At 39.1% G+C, this 21,231-nt stretch overlaps 1 protein-coding gene, 1 long non-coding RNA gene and 1 other non-coding gene across 4 annotated transcripts in view; all 3 read right to left on the reverse strand.

Moving 5' to 3' along the window:
* ETNK1 (ethanolamine kinase 1) overlaps nt 1-7,515 on the reverse strand; it is a 68,768-nt gene extending 61,253 nt beyond the window's left edge. The window contains exon 1 of the mRNA XM_025930615.2: nt 6,874-7,515. Within this exon, the coding sequence (XP_025786400.2) occupies nt 6,874-7,029 (156 nt within the window). The 5' untranslated portion in view covers nt 7,030-7,515. The remainder of the gene's footprint in view (nt 1-6,873) is intronic.
* Nucleotides 1,337-1,468, reverse strand: LOC147579267 (small nucleolar RNA SNORA72). Its single transcript, XR_015254105.1, has one exon. It is a non-coding gene; the product is annotated as a small nucleolar RNA SNORA72 (small nucleolar RNA).
* An 8,112-nt stretch (nt 7,516-15,627) lies between the features above and the next one.
* Nucleotides 15,628-21,231, reverse strand: part of LOC147579268 (uncharacterized) — a 70,751-nt gene continuing 65,147 nt past the window's right edge. Inside the window, exons 4-5 of one of the 2 annotated variants that reach the window (XR_015253729.1) lie at nt 19,520-19,611; nt 15,628-17,050 (exon numbers count right to left, since the gene is read on the reverse strand). This is a non-coding gene — a long non-coding RNA (uncharacterized LOC147579268). Of the gene's footprint in view, nt 17,051-18,205; nt 19,612-21,231 lie in introns of those variants that run through there. The other variant, XR_015253728.1, reaches the window with a different exon arrangement.

The raw sequence follows: 21,231 nt of genomic DNA on the forward strand, positions 1-21,231 counted from the left end.
AAACATCTCATTCAACTACAGTTGCCTTCAATATAGCCTGCTACTGCTTTTAAAAAATACATGCTATAACTCACCTCCTTAAAAACATTCAATGGCTTCCATTATGTCCTAGATAATAACATATCACCTCCTTAATGAAGCACAACACCTTCATATCTAACAACTCCCTTTCTCAAAAATCAGTCCTACTTTTCTTGTTCACACTCCATTTGGCCCAAAATATTCAGTCTAGCTTTGTTCTTTCCCCCTTATAGTCTAGCTTTGTGAAAGTAGTTTTTTTCATTGCCCAGAAATGCTTCCCCATTCCATCTGACCATATATTTTCTTCAAAGCTCAGTTCAGGTATCCCCTCCTCTAGGAAGTGTTCCCTTCTACATTTTCCCATGCCTACCTTTTGTTACAGTTAGTTGTACAAAAGGATGCTGCTTAAAGTTAATATCATGCTGGGGGGGGGGGGGGGGCTAAATCAGTTAAACGTCTGACCCTTGATTTCAGCTCCAGTCATGATCACACAATACATGAGTTCGAACCCCACATTGGGCTCTGTGCTGACAGTGAGGAGCCTGCTTGGGATTCTCTCTCTCCCCCTCCCCCGCTCTCTCTCTCACAATAAACAAACTTGAAAAATATTGAAAAAAAAAAGGTTATAAAATAGCATCGTGCCTGTTACAAAAAATATATGTCAGAATTACTGAATTTCAGGGGCACCTGGGTGGCTCAGTCGGTTAGGTGTCCGACTTCAGCTCAGGTCATGATCTCATGGTCCATGGGTTCATGCCCCGCATCAGGCTCTGTGCTGACCGCTCAGAGTCTGGATGCAGCCTGTTTCAGATTCTGTGTCTCCCTCTCTCTCTGACCCTCCCCCGTTCATGCTCTCTCTCTGTCTCAAAAATAAATAAAAACATTTTTAAAAAATTAAAAAAAAAAAAAAAAAGAATTACTGAATTTTAGGAGCTTACAATTCAGATGAATTATTCCACTTACAAATGGGGGAGGGTGCTGGGGGAGATGCGAGGGGAAAAGTTGGAAGCACGTAGTACTAAAATATACCATGCAGAACTTTATGCATTTCATTTCTTAGGATATTCTATTAGTAGTAAAGTAGTAAAAACTGGTGCTAGTAGTAAAATTACTATTAGTAATAAAGTAGTATTTTTTTTTCTAGAAAATAAGACATAACAGTTTTACAATTTGTTTAATGGCAACTGGTAATCATCACATTGGCAATGGTTATCTTCAAAAGTTGTTACACTAGCTTTGCTGTCATTTCTCAAGGATGATCAGATACCTAGAGTCACAGACATTTTCCACAGATGCATCATGTAAGTCAGAGTTGGTTTATCACCAGCAGTGATAAAACCAGACCTAGGGAAAGAGCTAAGTCTGGGGACACATACATGGTCTTAATATAGCGAATGTTTAGCCTGCCCTGATTACTACAAAATCGATAAAGTAGTATTGAGTGGTAAATTCTACTATTTTCTACCAGTCTGCTGCTTTCCAAGGTAGATAAAAATCCTGTTTCAGAGATTTAAAAACTTGCCAAAGGTTACAAATAGCTAGTATCAGGATTCAAAAACCATCCTCTTTCTACCACATTATGCTGAAGCCCCCCAAAACAGGTCAAGTTACTTGTTTAGTCCAAATCAGACAGCTGTTAATACCTGAAAATGAACTAGCGTATTAGGCTTCTGACTTTTTAGTCCCATCTTAATAAAAGACATGGGAGCCTATCAAACATTCATCTTTGGGAAGCCTAGCTGGCTCAGGGTCTCTTGCTCTCAGAGTCATGAGTTCAAGCCCCACGTTAGGTGGAGATTACTTTAAAAAAAAAAAAAAAATTAAGGGCTCCTGGGCGGCTCAGTCAGTTAGGCATCCAACTTTGGCTCAGGTCATAATCTCACGGGTCATGGGATGGAGCTCTGCGTCGGGCTCTGTACTGAAACCTCAGAGCCTGGAACCTGCTTCACATTCTGTGTCTCCCTCTCTCTGCCCCTCCCCCATTCACACTCTGTATCTCTCTCAAAAATAAACATTAAAACAAAATTTTTTTAAAATTACACATCTTTGATAGGAGCCTATCAAACATCATACATCTCTCTTAGCCACAGTCAACAGAGTCTTAGGGCCTACCACCCATCAAATACTTTATTATAAAACACTGAAAACAGAAAGAGGGGGAATAGAAAATGGAAAATTGGACCCAACCATTTATATTAAAAGTTATGCTGAGGGGCACATGGGTGGCCCAGCTGGTTAAGCTTGGACTCTTGATTTTGGCTCAGGTCATGACCTCACCTTCGGTGGATTCAGGGGATCATGTTCTGCACTGACAGTGGGGAGCTCGCTTGGAATTCTCTCTCTCCCTCTTTCTCTGCCCCTCTCCCTCAACCCACATGCACATGCACTCTTTCTGTCAAAAAAGTTTAAAAAAAATTTTTTTTTACGTTACGTCGAGGGGCGCCTGGGTGGCTCAGTCGGTTGAGCGTCCAAATTCGCCTCAGGTCCTGATCTCACGGTTTGTGAGTTCGAGCCTCATATCGGGATCTGTGCTGACAGCTCAGAGCCTGGAGCCTGCTTCGGATTCTGTGTCTCCTATCTCTGCCCCTCCCCCACTTGTGCTCTGACTCTGCCTCTCAAAAATAAATGTAAAAAAATTTTTTTTTATTAAAAAAAACTTATGTTGAAAAAACTGCGAACCCTTATTATTTATCTACATGACTTAAAGTTCCTATAAATATCATATCCTCCTGGCATACTTAATACATTACTTGAATCTACCTAAGACTTTTCAGAAACTTCTCAAAGTAAGGAAAAAACTCATCTTTCTAAAAACAGAAAAGAGGGCACCTGGGTGGCTTAGTTGGTTAGACATCTGACTCTCGATTTTAGATCAGGTCATGATCTCAAGATTCGTGGGTTTGAGCCATGGGTCGTCAGGCTCTGCATTGGCAGCACAGAGCCTGCTTGGGATTCTTTCTCTACCCCATCCTGGCTCACACTTGCTCTCAATACAAACTATCTCTCCTTCTCTCAAAATAAATGCATACAATAAAAAATAAAAAAATTAAAAGCCCAGGTGGCTCAGTCGGTTGAGCATTGAACTCTTAATTTTGCTGAACTCTTTTTCGGCTTGGGTCATGATCTCACACTTCCGTTCCAGCCTACTATGGGACTCTTGTGCTGATAGTGTAGAGCCTGCTTGGGATTCTCTCTCTGCCCCTCCCCTGCTTGCACATGCAAGCTCTTGGGGGTACGTTCTCAAAAATAAATAAACTTAAAAAAAAAAAAAAAGAAATACCTGAAACTAACGTAACATGGTGTGTCAACTATACCTTAAAAAAAGGGGTGGGGGAGAATTAAGTTAGAACAGTAAAGACACAGCTTACTAGAACTCTCTCTCTATATATATATGTTTTGATTCTTCGTTTAAAAGATTAAATATCAAATACTGATATTAAAATAAGAAGGCTTATAGATTTTTAATAGACTATTTTAGTAACCATTTCCAACATGGCTAGATAAAGAGAAGAAAGGGGATATGGAAACTGCTATGTAGCTACAAACCAAACACAGCACTGGTTTCCAAGACAGTCTATGTATGCTTAAAAAAAAGGGGGGATTTCAAAACTATGCATCCAATAACATGGAAAAACTTGTAGTACAAAAGGGAAAAAACCGTATGCTTTTTAAATGTTCTTCTGTAATCTTCGCATATTAATATGAATGTTCATTCTAAAAACACTACATTATGACTTTATTTATCTTCCCCATCTGACTAGGAATTTCAGTAAAATATTATGAAATAAAAAGCACTGACTGGTATTATTGTTTCAAATGTACTCTATCTACTCTAGGGCAGTACAGTACACTCCAAAAAGCTCACCACCCCTTTTATACTTTGTTCTTTCAATTTTGTATGAATAGGAAAACCAAAAACTTAACTTGTTAAAATCCCATCTAAAATGAGATACAGCATTCCATGTGTCTCTTAAGTTCTGAGCAAAGACTGGGCCCTATATCATTTTGACTGCATCAAAGTCTTTTTTGCTGGCTTCTGGATTTTCCAATATATTCTGAACAGTTCAGCTGACATGAGTAATCATCAAGTAAAGTAAGTGTTAGTAGACTTAGCCTGTAAGGTATGTTTAAAGCATATTTTCATTACATAAAAATTTTAGAAAAAAATGGGCTACATACTAGTATTAATCTGTTGACCATATGATACATACTTCCCTTCTGAAATGTGAATATCTTTATACTTCAAAGGAAATAAAAGCAAATCTCAAAAGAAATATTCCCATTGAGATTTACTAAAGAAATCCTAAAGCATCATAAAGAAGAGTTTAGAGGGGCATCTAGCTAGCTAGCTCAGTTGGTAGAGCATGACACTCTTGATCTCAGGGTTCTGAGTTCGCCCCACAATGGGTGTAGAAATTACTTTAAAATAAAATCTTAAAAAAAATTTTTAAAAAGTAAAGAAGAGTTTAGAATGACGGAATTTGGGAGTCAGATTTTCCCAGGTTCAGAAACCACCAATAAATAACCACCAAGTCAAACTTTCTAATCAAAAGAGTTGTTTGCTCATGGAATGATTATATTTCTAATAATCATCCTTACAGCAAAGTAAGTGGTAGTATTTACCTTTTTTTTTTTAATTTTTTTAACATTTATTCAGTTTTGAGAGACAAAAACAGAGTATGAACAGGGGAGGAGAAGAGAGAGAGGGAGACACATAATCTGAAGCAGGCTCCAGGCTACGAGCTGTCAGCACAGAGCCCGATGCGGGGCTCAAACTCACAAACCAAGAGATCATGACCTGAGCCGAAGTAGTTCACTTAACCGACTGAGCCACCCAGGCACCCCTGGTAGTATTTATCTTCACTGACAAGTATATTAGAAATTTGGATTATGAGTGCAAAGGTCTTAAAGTCAAAAGTTGCTATGTAGATAAAAGGCAAGAGTCAATCCCAAGTACTTTCCAATAACCAAAAAGTTCCCATTTTGTCCCTTTTTTACCTATACCCTGGCTTTATCTCACTAATTCCACCTAAAAAAAAAGAAAAAAAAAAGTACCTAATAGTGTTGTTTGTAGAATTAAGTGATAAAATATATAGATCACCTAATTCACAATCTGGAACACTGGTACCACAGGATAGCTATTTTTACTGTTCTACAGACAAATACACCAACAGAAACACGAGTCTCAAGCTTAAAACTTTAAACTCTCTACTTAAAAAGTAGCATAGTTTGCCAGCACCAAAGTTTCCCAGGAAGCAGCACTGTCTTTAATTAGTATGCTTAGTTTATAATTGACTTTCAGAGTATAAATCATTTTAATAAATATAAAAATTTTCTGTAATAAACTACAAATAAGTTAATAAAATAAGGAGTTCTGAGTTTCAATTGGAAGGTTCAATTTTGGAAGTTTGAACTAATTTAACTTTTTTAATTAAAGGAAATATAGCATACAAATTTTTTTTAATTACACATGAAAATCATTTTGGAGTCACTACGTCCTGTTTAGCTGGCTAACGCTCCCTTAAAATTTCAAAATTCCGAACAATTTTTTTTCCTAAAACACATGAGTCCTTTTAATCTGCTCAAAACTCTTCTAGTCAACAAGAACTGAAACTAACACTCCTGAAAGCCCAAGTGTCAGGAACTGTTCCGGGGCCCTAGAGCACTGTTCATGTTTTATTCATCTTTGTATAGGTGACTACTTTAGCAAAGAATCTGAAATACTGTGAAGTCAATAACACTAATGAATAAATTAGTCAACAAAACAAACCAGATGATTTGGCTACCTCCTAAACAGATCTGAAACAAATTCCAAATACCTCAGCCTTCAAAATTATTGACTTTCATGTGTGTATGCAAGGAAAATGGAGGTTCGTTGTCACAGATCCCGAAACTCTAAAAGTTAAATTAATATTCAAAATGTCACGTATACTAAATCATACCTTATTAGAAATAAGTTATTAGAAAACGCCTAGATCTCTAAAGATTTTTCTCCCAATTTTTGTCTATCAATATGACACACTGATCGACCTAACATCAGACATGGCTAGTTTTACTAAGACGAATAAAAAAATTCAGAAACACCGATTCAAATAAAATATGTGTAGAGCTACCTAAAAACTCAGTCGAGTAATGCCTGACCATGGTTATTACTTTGAAATCGAATACTCTCGCCATTCCGAAGGTTCGAGACGATAATGCAGGGTGAGACCTCCAGGGTTGTTATCCGCCAGGAGGGGTGGCAGGCAAAGTGGGGGGAGGGAGGGGGAGGGGAAGGGGGTGGGGGAAGGGGAAGGGGGTGTGGGGAAAGGGAAGGGGGTGGGGGGAAGGGCGTGGGGGGAAGGGCGTGGGGGGAAGGGGGTGGGGGTACGGGCGGGGGGAAGGGGGTGGGGGGAAGGGGGTGGGGGGAGGGGCGGGAAGGGGAAGGAAAAGACCAGATGAATTAATTAAAGCATTATCCGAGTAAGGAGAGAAGGTAACTAGAGACGACTGAAGAGGACCCCCTAGCAAGGGGAATGGAAAAGGTTCCTTTTGCAGTTAGAAAGGCCAGGGGAGTGGGAGGAGGGGCAACTATCAACAGGGATTTTCCCGGTGTGAATGGGTGCGTCACTTACGTAGCTGCTTCCAGAAAGAAAATCTGCCCTAAGGACAACCTCGCTAAGCAATTGTGAAGGAAGGGGGAGTGACCTTCCTAGGTTTGATGGAGGAAACACAGGGTCACTTCCCAGAGGACTGAGGAAAAAGACGTTCCCGTTGGTTCTCTCGGGTCGACAGAGAACTAAAGGGATTGTGAGAACCCCCCGGGGCCGAGTCTGGGCTGTGAGAGACCCCGTACTGAGATGTGGGCGTTACCTGCAGGGTCACCTCTTGAGGGTCCCAATGCGGCCGCAGGTGTTGCAGGAGGCTGAGGGCCCCCTCCCGGCAACGCTGCTCCTCCTGATCCTGAACCGTGACGTCCAACTTGGGCACCTCCGGGGAGCCGGGCGGAACGTGGATGTAATTGGCCATGGCCCAGGCGACGGCAGAGACTACCACCACGACGACGGCGACGGCGACCACGAGAACGGCGGGCGCCGACAGGCTGGTGGATCCTTCCGTCCCGGGGCGCCCTCGCGGGAGGGCTAGGGGCGCTCAGACTGACGGGCGAGCGGTAGGAAAACGTCTGGACACGACACTCTCACCGACCCAGGTCTGAACAGCAGCTGAACTGAGCCGGAGATGTTCACAGGAAAAATTCCGCTCGTCTGCACTCCACCGCCGGCGACCGCGAAGCATGCCGGGACTGGCCTGACGCTAGCGTCACGCGCAGGGCGGGGCCTCCGCCTGCGTCAGTTGGCTGAAGACGACTTTCTAGCCCCAAGCACAATGGGCGACTGCAGCTAGCTCGGTACCTAGGTCGTCTAAAGCTCGTCCCGCTTGCTTTTAATCTGAAAACGCAGGCTCCTCTTCCGGAATGAGCCTGAGCTCTGCGAAGACTCGAAAGGCTGTGAAGCTTTAGATCACATGATCGGGGGCGTTTGGGGTCTGAATTTGAGTTATGACTGAGTTTTTCTCGGAAGCGAGGAACGTGCCCTGAAGTAACCCCCAGATCAGCCTTTGAATTTGGCCGGAATATGGGCATGGGAGATTAACTGGCTCGCCTTGATCTCGAAGCCACTCTGTACTGGCGACCACACAGTTGGGTGGGCAAACAGTATACAGAAGTCATGGTATTTGGGACAAATTTATTTGTGTAAAGACGACAACACTTAAAGATTTATTTTTGATGCCAGATGTTTAACCATACTGAGAATTATTCAGAGCCAGGAAAAACAGGTTATAGTCTAGGATGAAGATGAAAGGGAAGGGAAGAAAAATGGTTTTGAGACTCAGCACTTACAGTGGCTCCACGCCTGTTTCAGGGTATTCCTGCATGGACCTTACAATAACTACCTTAAAACTTTTAGCTTCAAGTTTTATAGCAGCTATTTCCTCTGTTAAGATAATATTGGAAACTGTATAATCCACAATTTATTGGGACCTCCAAATCTTCATTATGATTGAGAAAAATGATCTGAGATATGATCTGTTAATCTATGTCTTCCCTGAAACATTTAGTACATGGTGAATATGTTTATTAGTGGTAAATCAGTAACTGGATTCAGCTTAATTAACATTCAAATGTTTACCTCCTTAACATGAGTTTACAATGATTGTTCAGAATGAACCTATTTAGCTTTGTAAATCACAAAATAAATAGCTCACTGTCAATAAGGGTAAATTCATAAAAAGAAGAAAAAGAAAATAGCACTGGGTGTTATATAGAAGTGATGAATCAATGGGTTCTGCTCCTGAAACCAACACTATGCTATATGTTAACTAACTTGAATTTAATAAAAACAAGAGGGGCGCCTGGGTGGCTCAGTTGGTTAGGCATCTGACTCTTGATTTCGCCTCAACGTGATCTCATGGTTTTATGAGTTGATGAGTTGGAGCCCTGCATCAGGTTCTGTGTTGGCTGCATGGAACCTGCTTGGGATTCTCTCTCCTTCCCTCTCTCTCTGCCCCTTCCTCACTCACGTCTCTGTCTCTCTCAAAAATAAAATTTTTAAAATTTAAAAAATAAAAATAAACTGAAAAAAGAAAATACAGTATTATAATACAGCAAGGGAGTTGAATCCACATTTTCCAGATATTTTTTTAAATCATGTACTACAATAAACAATAGATTATATGTTCCAAATTGGGGAGAAATAATATACTAATACTAAAACACATATGTATAAAAGATCAGTAAAACCTGAGCCAGATGCTCAGCCTTTGGAGGTGACTCCACTGGGCCAGCACCAGTGCGAAATAAACAGTTTTCTGATTCCCCTAGTGCTTGTTGCTTGTGTCTTCCTGGACGCCAAGTATTTGCTGTAACAATACTTTCACATTTTAGATAGTATCTCTTTTATTTTTGTATAATTTGTATTATTTTATACTGATATAGCATATATAGTACATATAATATATACTATATAGATGAAATTTTAAAATGTTTTAAACTATACTTTGAATTGTAAAATAATTTACTAGCAAATTATAAAAAAATCATTTTGAGGGGCACCTGGCTGGCTCAGTTGGTGGAGCATGCAACTCTTGATCTCAGGGTTGTGAGTTTGAAGGTTGTGAAGAAATGTAATTTCTTCACTACACTGAGTGTAGAAATTACTTAAAAATAAAATCCAAAGAAAAAAAATTATTTTGAGAACTGCACAAGTTTGTAATTTTTTTTAATGTTTACTTATTTTTGAGAGAGAGAGAAAGAGACAACGTGAGCAGAGGAGGGACAAAGAGAAAGAGGGAGATACAGAATCTGAAGCAGGCTCCAGGCTCTGAGCTGTCAGCAGGGAGACGCATGCAGGGCTCAAACCCACAAGCCCTGAGATCATGACCTGAGCCAAAGTCCAACGCTTAACTGACTGAGCCACCCAGGGGCCCCATAAGTTTGTAATTTTAAAGAAGCATCCTTTCACAAGAAAAAAAAATATTATGTACCTAAGAATAAAATTAACAAAAGATGTGCAAGTCCTTTATGGATGAAATTATATCAATGGAGAAATCTTTTCATAAAAAAGAAAAGATACTTATAAAGATCTTTGTTTTGACTGAACTAATCAATATAATGCAATTATAATTAAAATCTCAACAGGGTTTTTCACAGAACTTGTTTAAATGACGTTAAAATGTATGCCAAACTTTGTCCAAGAAAAGCAGCTATAATTTTTTTGTGGGGAAGGGAGGGCTGCAGAATAAGTTGAGAGAACCCCTCCTAGTAGGATTTATTATATAACAGTTTAGGAATGGGCAAATAGACCAGTAGAACCTAATACTGATTCCAGAAAAAGACCTAAACATATATAACTTTGAATGTGACAAAGGTGGCTTTAAAAATTAGTGAAAAAAGGGGTGCCTGGGTGGCTCAGTCGATTGAGTGTCTGACTTCAGCTCAGGTCATGATCTCACAGCTTGTGAGTTCGAGCCCCACATCAGGCTCTGTGCTAATCACTCAAAGCCTGGATCCTGCTTCGGATTCTGTGTCTCTCTCTCTACCCCTCCCCTGCTCATGCTCTGTCTCTCTCTTCTCAAAAGTAAATAAAAACAATTTTTTTTTTTTAATTAGTGAAAAAAGGATGGGCTAGTTAATAAATGGTACTGGAACAATTGCCATTCATATGGGGAAAATTTTTGATCTCTCCTCATTATGTATAAAAATTAATTCTGGGAGATTAAAAACCTTAATATTAAAACCAAAACCCTAAAAATATATAAGAAATGTCAGTTCTTATCAACTTGATCTATACAGTGCAGTTCCAATGCAAATCCCAACAAGTTATTTTTGTGGCTTTTGACAAACTGATTCTAAAGTTTATATGGCGAGGAAAAGGACTCAGAATAACCAATTAAATACTGAAGAAGAAGAACAACAAAGACAGACACTACCCAACTTCAACACTTACTATAAAGCTACAGTGATCAAGACAGTGAAGTATTAGTAAAGAATTGACAAATCAATGGAACACAATAGATAGTGCAGAAATAGATTCACATGAATATAGTTAACTGTTGAAAAAGGAACATAAGGCAATTCAATGGAGAAAGGCTGTTTTTTTCAATAAATGGTGCTGGAACGACTGGACATCCACATATAAGAAAACATGAATCTAGACACAGACTTTATATCTTTCACAAAATTAACTCAAAATGGGTTATTGACCTAAATGTAAAACAAAACTATGAAATTCTTAAGTGAAAACATAGGAGAAAATCTAGGTGACCTTGGGTTTGGCAATGACTTTTTAGATACAACACCGAAAGCACAATCCATGAAAGAAAAATTGGTGAGTCAGACTTCAGTAAAATTAAAAACTTCTGCTCTGGGAAAAACACAGTTAAGAGAATGCAAAGCCAAACCACATGACTAGGAGAAAATATTTGCAAGACACACACATATCTGATAAAAGACTTGTATCCAAAATATACAAAAGAACTCTTAAAACAATAAAGGAAAAAAAAAATTTTAATGGGCAGAGGATCAGAATCTCACCAAGAACACATACAGATAGCAAATAATCACAAAAACATGTTCACACCACGTGTCATTAGGGAACTGAAACTTAAAACAACAATGATACCACTACTCACCTATTAGAATGGCTAAAATCCAAACTGTTGACTACACCAAACTTTGGTGAAGATGTTGGGAAACAGGAACTCTCATTCATCACTAGTGGGATACAAAATGGTATAGTCACTTTGGAAGACAGTCTAGCAGATTCTCATAAAGCTAAACATAGTCTTACCATGCTATCCAGAAATCATGCTCTTTGATTATCCAAATGAATTCAAAACTTACAGCCACACAAAAACCTGTACTCAAATGTTTATAGCACCTTTATTCATAACTGCCAAAACTTGGAAGCTACCAAGATATCCTTCAACAGTTAAATAGATGGGGCACAGGAGATTTTTAAAGCAGTGAAACTATTCTGTATGATACTGTAATGCTAGAAACATGACATTATGGGTTGTCAAACCCATAGAACTGTACAGCACAAAAAAATGAACATAAATGTAAACTATGGACTTTAATTATATTTATATCTTTAGTAATCAGCATCCTGCCTTACTATAGTAGTTATGCAAAAAATGTAAATGAATGAATAAAAAATGTATAAGAAAATGTGGGATCAGATCTCTACAATTATAAGTGAAGGAAGGATGTCCTAAGCAAGACTCATACAGCACTCAAAATTTTAAGAGGACTTCAAATACCTCCATTTTGACCTCAAACATTCTCACTGATTAAGTTCTTCTTTCCAACTTGTCTCTTAACTTAGGCAAAAGACCATGGGGGCAAAGCATCCCCTGATGGGAACCAAAACTACCCCATCAAGCAATAAGGACTGCTCTGAGCCAGCAATACTTCACTCTTGACAATTGATGACCTGATCTTTATTGCCCACCTGCATGTACCCATGGGTCTTTGTCCCCCATTTGCCTTATATAAATCCGGAAGTAGTTTGGCACTTTGGAGACAATCTTTGAGACACTAGTCTTCAGTCTTCCTAGTGTTGGCCTCACTGAACTAAATTCCTTTCTTATTTCACCACCACTCATTTCTCTGCCTTTGGATTTTGTCAGGACAAGTGGCCAGATCTGGACTGGTCCCAAATTGGGACCCCTGGAGCCAGGTACTCTTGCACCCCTGTGCCCCTGCACCCTGTGCCCCAGCTACACAATGAAAGAAAAGGACTGATAAGTTTTTTATAATATAACTGCATATGTATATGATCAAAAGGGAACTACTGTTCAGAATACCACTAATAAGAAAGCCAAACTGCTCAGAAAAATAGGCAAAGAATATCAATTCTCAGAGATGAAATCTGAAAAGCCATTAGGCTTATGAAAATAATCAAGGCAATGCAAATTAAAGCAACAATGAGATACCATTTTATATCCACTAAATTGAAAAACAATTGAATTCCTGTAACGCCAATTGGATATTATTGATGGGAAGGTAAATTTATTTAGAAAAAAAAAAAAAAAACTTTGGAGTGCAATATTACACTATTTAATAAAGCTGAAGATAAGTATTCATTACCACCCACAAATTTCAATTCTAGGTATACACAAAAATCCCCCACATATACATGAGAAAGTGTGCAAGAATATATACTGCAGTCTTGTTCATGATAGCTAAGTGTCAACAGCCTGTCTCTCATTAGGAAAATGACTGGATGAAGATAGATGAGTAGATAGGTAGGTAAGTAGGTAGATAGATGATAGATAGATAGATAGATAGATAGATAGATAGATAGATAGATAGATGAGGGCGCCTGGGTAGCGCAGTCGGTTAAGCGTCCGACTTCAGCCAGGTCACGATCTCGCGGTCCGTGAGTTTGAGCCCCGTGTCGGGCTCTGGGCTGATGGCTCAGAGCCTGGAGCCTGTTTCTGATTCTGTGTCTCCCTCTCTCTCTGCCCCTCCCCCGTTCATGCTCTGTCTCTCTCTATCCCAAAAATAAATAAACGTTGAAAAAAAAAAAAAAAAAGATAGATAGATAGATGATAGATAGGAATATCCTACAACAGAATAAGGATGACAGGTGGAAAATATGCATGTATTTATGCATATATTCAGGAGACAATAATGGCACTAGAAGTCAGAAATCAAGCTGTAGCAGTTGCTCTGGGAATCCAACAGCACCTCTGGTTAATTGAAAACAATTGGCTTCTCTGTCTTTTCTCTCTCCACCTGTTTTTATCTCTATTGTGTTCCTAATTATCTGTTTTTGCTTCCTTGTGATTTCTGCCTACTGGTTTCTCTCCATGTATGTCTCTATCGTTCAGGTCTTACCCAAAAATTGCTCCTAGGGTGGCCTTTCCACTGCTTCCTACACAAGCTGTTTTATTTTTATTTTTTTTTTTTTTTAATTTTTTTTTCAACGTTTATTTATTTTTGGGACAGAGAGAGACAGAGCATGAACGGGGGAGGGGCAGAGAGAGAGGGAGACACAGAATCAGAAACAGGCTCCAGGCTCTGAGCCATCAGCCCAGAGCCCGACGCGGGGCTCGAACTCACGGACCGCGAGATCGTGACCTGGCTGAAGTCGGACGCTTAACCGACTGCGCCACCCAGGCGCCCCAAGCTGTTTTATTTTTTTAAGTATCAGTTATTACCTATGTAAGTTACTTTAAAATCAACGTATTTACTCTTAGAATCTATGTTTTGTACTACAGTGTTAATTCCAGGACAGCAAAGCCATAGTCTATCTTGTCTATTGCCACACCGCCTGGAATAGTGCCTAGAACTTAAAAGGTACCCAATAAATAAATGCTTAAGCCCACCTAGTTAGCTCCTGAGAGTCTGCCAGTCTCACATAAGAATAGCCTTCAGTCAAAGGTTGTATTTGCTCTTCCCCCTAGAGTACTCTGATTATGTTGAGCTGCCCTACTGATTACTTCCTAGGCCACAGGCCAACCCATAAATTATCTCTGGCTTTGGAACAAAGTCTTAGCTGTAGGGTATCATTAAATCTGCTCAGCACTTTGCAACATGTCTAGAAGATAGAAGATAGTTATGAAGATATAACATCAATATAAAATGTCCATCGTATTTTAGTCCCTTTTCTGTATTTGGGACATTGGAGTCACCAGTACCTGCCTCCTATCTTTGCTTCTTGAAACCCCACTCATCCTTCAGAGTTTAAGTGTACAGCAATCATGTTCGTGGAGCTGAAGGGGAGCAGAATTTACCATTTCAAAATATGTCACTTTGGCATGAGGATTATTTTGAGCTAAAGACGATCAAAACCCAGCAGATTCAGGAAAGCTCTTTACCTCCCCCTCAATTGCCTAAATTTACATTGGAAAGGGGACCTGTACAAGAAAGAGAGCCATTCCAGAGGTACCTTTTTCCCTAAGAAACTTATCTGCATAGCTGGGTAAGCTTTGTTTTCCAAACATCCTCTGTGACTTCCAAGGAAAGGTCTTCCTCCTTTTTGTATCCCCAAACCACCCATTTCCTTAGCTCAGGATGTTGCATAAGCCTCAATTACCTGGATGTTCCTTGAGTCTTCCAATCTTTATGGGGCTCCCTTATACACAATTTTGTTTGTTTTCCTCCTGTTAATCTGTTTTATATCAATTTAATTTAGACCAGCCAAAGAACCATAGAAGGGAAAAAGGGAAACATTTTCTATCTCTATAAAGCCTATTTGGATTTTCCCAGTCCAAATTTACTTCTCCCTTTTATACATCTGTTAGAACACCTAACAAATTCTGCCATATGCCACCCACATTGTAGATTTAAGTCATAAAGATTGTGCTACACATAAAAGACTAGTAAAACGTTTATAACTTGTTACATAATGAGCATTATATATGAGGAAATGAAAGGATCACTGAATGTAAATCCAGAGGCTTTGGTCATAAATTTTTTAATTACAGTGGAGTTAACTTTAGTTACCAGAGTAATATTGTAAAGAATTTACAGAAGAAAATGTTATGTGTAACAAGGTTATGTGGTCATGTCTAATAGCTAGATTGACCACCAAATTGAAAACATGTTTAAAATAAATAACTCTGGGGCCGCCTGGGTGGCTCAGTCGGTTAAGCATCCGACTTTGGCTCAGCTCATGATCTTGCGGTTCGTGAGTTCAAGCCCTGCGTCGGGCTCTGTGCTGACAGCTCAGAGCCTGGAGCCTGTTTCCGATTCTGTGTCTCCCTCTCTCTCTCTGACCCTCCCCCATTCATGCTCTGTCTCTCTCTGTCTCAAAAATAAATAAACGTTTAAAAAAATAAAATAAAATAAAATTAATAACTCTGGGGCTCCTGGGTGGCTCAGGTGATTAAGTGTCCAACTCTTGGTCTCAGTTCAGGTCATGATCTCACAGTTTGTGGGTTCAAGCCCAGCCTCAGGCTCTGCACTGACAGTGTGGAGCCTGCTTGGGATTTCTCTCTCCCTCTCTCTCTGTCCCTTCCCAACCTTCTCTCTCTCTCTCTGTCTCTCAAAAAATAAAAATAAACATAAAAAATTTTTTTAAGTATTTATTTTTTGAGAGAGAGAGAGACAGAGCATGAGCAGGGAAGGGGCAGAGAGAGAGGGAGACACAGAATCTGAAGCAAGCTCCAGGCTCTGAGCTGTCAGCACAGAGCCCGACACGGGGCTCGAACCCACAGACTGCAAGATCATGATCTGAGCCAAAGTCGGATGCTCAACCGACTGAGCCACCCAGGCGCCCCCATAAAAAATTTTTTGAATGCACTCTGGGAACGCCTGGCTAGGTCAGTCAGAAGAGCATGTGACTCTTGATCTCGGGGTCATGAGTTTGAGTCCTAAATTGGGTTGTAGAGATTACTTACATAAATAAATAAACAAACAAACAAATAAATAAGCAAACTTATAATAATAAATAATAAAATAAATAAATAAACAAATAAATAAACTTTAAAAAATGTAAAGGACATGAATATTCTGCTCTTCTGTTTCCCCACCAAAAGAAAAAAAGAAAAAGGAAGAGTCTCTAAATATTTAGATTTTAAGAGATGCTACATAAAAATGAGGCAGCACCTGTCATGCACTTCACAACTTTAAGATAGCCTAGGGGTCTGGCTGCCTGTAAAACTACCACAACAGCCACATTAAACATCTAAGAAAGGCTGTGCTACTTATATGCATGCTCAGTTATAAGAGCTAATTTTTAACTCTATAAAACATGTCTATTCATGCTGGTTCTAGCTTGCCTCTTTTTCATATTCCTAGAATCAGAGTATTACTCAGTTATTTCATACAATAGAGAACTCCTTGAGAACAAGAATTCTTTTCCTCTTTACATCTTCCTTGGTCTCAAGGCAGTGTCTTGCATAGTGTAAATTACAAATATGGATTGAATTGAACATAGAAATTTTAATTTAACCATCTAAAATATGTAAGGGGAAAAAGTTAATAAAAAATCCGGTACAGGGATGCCTGGGCGGTTCAGTCAGTGAAGTGTCTGGCTCTTGATTGTGGCTCAGGTGATGATCTTACCGTTCGTGAGTTTGAGCCCCTGACAGTGCGGAGCTTGCTTGGGATTCTCTTTCCCTCTCCCTCTGCCCCTGCCCCACTCACATTCTCTCTCTCTCTCTCTCTCTCTCTCTGTCTCTCTCTCTCTCAAAATAAATAAACTTTAAAGAAAAATTTGTATAGGAATGGGGCTTCTGGCTGGCTCAGTTGGTAGAGCATGTGACTCTTGATCTTGGAGTTGTCATTTTGAGCCCCCCATATTGGGCAGAGAGATTACATTTAAATAGAGTTTTTTTAATGTTTATTTATTTTTGAAAGAGAGAGAGACAGAGTTGGTGTGGGGGAAGGGCAGAGAGAGAGAGGGAGACACAGAATCCAAAGCAGGCTTCAGGCTCTGAGCTGTCAGCACAGAGTGCAACGTGGGGCTTGAACTCATGAACCAGGAGATCATGACCTGAGCAGAAGTCTGACTCTTAACTGACAGAGCCACCCAGGCACCTGGGGAGAGAGATTACTTTAAAAAATAAAATAAAATAAAACATCGTTTAAAAAAGAATCCTTAATGAAATGGGGATGCACCTTACCAAATGTTGAACCATTTCATAAAGCCATAAATTGTGAGGCTGACACAGGAATCAAAAGAGAAAGAAAGAGAGGGAGGGAGAAAGAAAACCAAGTATACATGGATAATTAGTATGCAATAAAGGTAATATTTATAATCAGTGGAGAGAGCAGATAAATTTTAAAATAATACTGAAATCACATTTTTCATAGTATTTGATAAAGTGGGTTTAGCAGTCATTGTTATTTAAATGGAATTAACCAAATGTTCACAAGTGCTGATCATTTCATCTTAATTCTATGTACATCAGGAGCAAAAATATCACCTTATAGGTAAAAAAAAAAAAATTAGCCTACTTAAACCCTGTTTATTTTTTAAATCCATTTTTCCCAGGATTTAGATGATGATTGGCATTCAATAGACAACAATTTTTTGTTGGATAATAAAATGGGTGATAGGGTAAATGTGTCCTGCATTATTTAAAACAATTTTTTACAAGATGTGTGAGGCCATTCACTTTTTTTTTAAGTTTATTTATTTATTCTGAGAGAGAGAACATGCATATACACATGCCGGAATGCAGAGAGAGAGGGAGAGCAAAAGAGTGCTAAGCGGGCTCCTCATTGTCAGTACCAAGCCTGATGTGGGACTAGATCTCACGAACTATGAGATCATGATCTCAGCCAAAATCAAGAGTTAGATGCTTAACCAACTGAGCTACCCAGGCACCCAAAAACAATTTTTTCAGACTCCTAAAGTATACTGAATTGAATAATCACTCTATATTGTTTTAGTATCATTTAGTATCATTCCAACTTTACCAGACAAACCCAATTACTTTAACACCAATTCCTAAGTTAAACATTTAATATCTCAATTCTTTTTTTTCTCCTTTTTTTTTTTTTTTTTCATTATTCATCTTTGAGAGACAAAGAGAGACAGAGTGCCAGCAGGGGAGGGGCAGAGAGAGAGGGAGACACAGAATCCGAAGGATGTTCCAGGCTCTGAGCTGTCAGCACAGAGCCCAATGCGGGGCTCAAACCCATGAACCATGAGATCATGAACTGAGCCAAAGTGGGACGCTTAACTGACTGAGCCACCCAGGCACCCCTCGATTCTTTTTTTTTTTTAAGTTTATTTATTTCTTTTTGAGAGAGACAGAGAGAGTGTGGAGGGGAGGGGCAGAGAGAGGGAGACAGAAAATCCCTAGCAGGCACCACACTGTCAGCACAGAGCCCGGTGCGGGGTTTGAACCCACGAACCATGAGATCATGACCTGAGCTGAGATCAAGAATTGATGCTCAACTGACTGAATCACCCAGACGCCCCTAATATCTCCCTTCTTATGCCTATTCCATACCCCATAAAGAGTGTTTGAAGCAATATCTTGATAATGGTAGGCAAGGATTTCAGAGTAATTGTGTGTGCATCCAAATTACAAAAGACTAATATCTACTCCCTGTGTAACTACAACATATGAAAAACACACATCAAATAAGGGCCACTTACTCAGCTTCATATTTTACTGTATCTTGCTCCAAAGGGTGTAGTTTTGATTTCTAGCTCTTTAAGGCATATTACACAGAGATTAGAGAGGTAATAAATGATATTAAAAGGTTTTGAGTTTAGTAGTTAGACATCCTGCTATAGAATTTGAGCAATTTACTCAATCTTTTTGAACCTCAGTTTCCTCATCTGCAAAACAGTGATAATAACAGTGATGCCAAGATGATTTAAATAAATGATTGTCAAATCTTCAAAATAATGAGTGGCCCTTATGAGGACTCAAATCTCAAATATGTTTTGAGTTATTATTAAATGTTTACCTGAATTAAATGAAATGGTACATTATAACTAGTTACTATTTGGGGCTTCTGGGTGGCTCAGTAGGTTATTATCACTCTTGATTTTGGCTCAGTTCATGATCTCATGGTTTTGTGAGTTTGAGCCCCACATGGGCTCTGTGCTGACTATGCAGAACCTGCTTTACATTCTCTCTCTTTCTCTACCCCTCCCCTGTTCACACTCTCTCTGTCTCTCTCAAAATAAATAAGTAAATAAATATACACTGAAATAAATAAAGTAAAATAAAAAGTAAATAAAATAAAAATAAAGTAAATAAATAAAAATAAATAAGCAAACTTAAAAATTTTTTTTTAGTTATTACTAAACGAGGTGGTGCCATTATTATTAGATGGTAGAAGATAAAAGACTTTCTTAACTTAATCCAGGGGAATTGCTCGAATGTTTTGACATTAGTTCAGTAAGTGGGTTTCAAACCCCCAAACTGACTTATGGCTTCAGGGTCTGCCTACCCCAAGGATGTTCCTCTATTCTTTCTTTGGGATAGATTTATCAGGACTTAAAGGAGAGTATTCTGGGTAAGGAGAAGATCAAGGACCTACTTTCTCCGGTCCTTTGTAATCCACTAGGTCTGCTCATGTTTCTCTCCTTTTCTTCTCATTGTATATTTTAAAGCTTCCCTGAGTAACATGACCTGGAAAGAGAGCACAATAGCGAGGAATGAGGAGTGACATAGTGATAATGTCTCAAGCCACCTAAACCCAGAGCAGATGCAGAGATTGGCCATTATTTTGGAGGATTTATGGATACGAAAATTCTGAAGATTGATGCTGAAGAATTAAATGAAATACCAGTTGTTTTAGTTTAGTTTTGTTTTTTAAATGAAGATAGGTGGAATGAGTCCTATTAATTGTCAACTGGCAAGATAAACCAGGATACCTAAGTAACCACTAGATAAGAGCTTATCAGGCAATCGAGTAATATAACAATCCAGAAGAGCTTAAAGTATAGTGAGACTAAATCCTGATGGTAAAAAAGGACAAAGCCTACTGTACTAATTAATTAACTTTTATGATGGTGTCAGACCATTAGTGATGAGGAAACACTGGATTTCATGTATTTGGACTTTGGTAAAATGTGATTCTTTCTTCCTGTCAACGTGTTAGGACCATATGGTCTAGAACCAAGTATTATACATTAGACAGAAATTGACTGAATATCTTATCCACATGGTTTACACTACCACTGCTGTTGAAATGTGCCAAATCGGGCTATTTAAGGATCAGTCTCCAAGGATTTTTAATCTATGACATGTATGACATATTTTACAAAAAACAGTAGTAGTTTCTACCCACTCCTACAACTTTGAGTCATTGCTCAAAAATAGTAATAGCCAAATCAAATTACACTTCTTTTTTTTTTTTTAAGTTGACAGAGACAGAGAGAGAGAGAGAGAGAGAGCACAGGGGAGGGGTAGAAGGAGAAAGAAATAGAATTTTAAGCAGACTCCACACTGGGTGTGGAGCCCAACATGGGGCTTGATCCCACAACCCTGAGATCGTGACCTGAGCTGAAATCAAGAGTTGGACGCTTAACTGCCTGAGTCACCAGGCACCCCCTAAGTTACACCATCTTGGCCCAAAGCCGTATGTCTGAAAAAAATATATGAGAGGTGACCAATGCACAGATCTTCAGACAGAAAAAATTTAAAAGGTAGGTGGGAAAAAGGAGAAGAGACAGAATGGTAAACAAAAATCTGATTAAGGTATCCTAGTTACCCACAAAAGAAATATAAAACTTATGTATTATATAGATACAAGTTGATTCTTTTAATGTTAATTGTATTTTGTCTTGGTCATAAAATAATAAACCTTAAGACAGGACACATGCCAAGTCATACAAAATCAAAATTATTAGCCTGTGGTTGAAAAAAAAGGTCCAAAATTAAGAAACAAAGAAACATTCTTCTAAATAAAAACTGAGTCAAAAAGGAAATTTAAAATACATGAACAATATTTGGGAAATTATTGATATGAAAATAATATACACAAGGTGGACTGCAAACTTGTAGGTCAATTTATAACAATTTTATCATAAAAATAGGAAAAGTGGGGCGCCTGGGTGGTTCAGTCGGTTGAGCATCCCACTTCGGCTCAGGTCATGATCTCGCAGTCTGTGAGTTCCAGCCCCACGTTGGGCTCTGTGCTGACAGCTCAGAGCCTGGAGCCTGCTTCAGATTCTGTGTCTTCCTCTCTCTCCGCCCCTCCCCCGCTCATGCGCTCGCTCACGCGTGCTCTCTCTCTCTCTCTGTCAA

Source organism: Puma concolor, chromosome B4 (genome assembly GCF_028749965.1).
Source record: "Puma concolor isolate L17-30 chromosome B4, mPumCon1.1.hap2, whole genome shotgun sequence".
Taxonomy (NCBI): domain Eukaryota; kingdom Metazoa; phylum Chordata; class Mammalia; order Carnivora; family Felidae; genus Puma; species Puma concolor.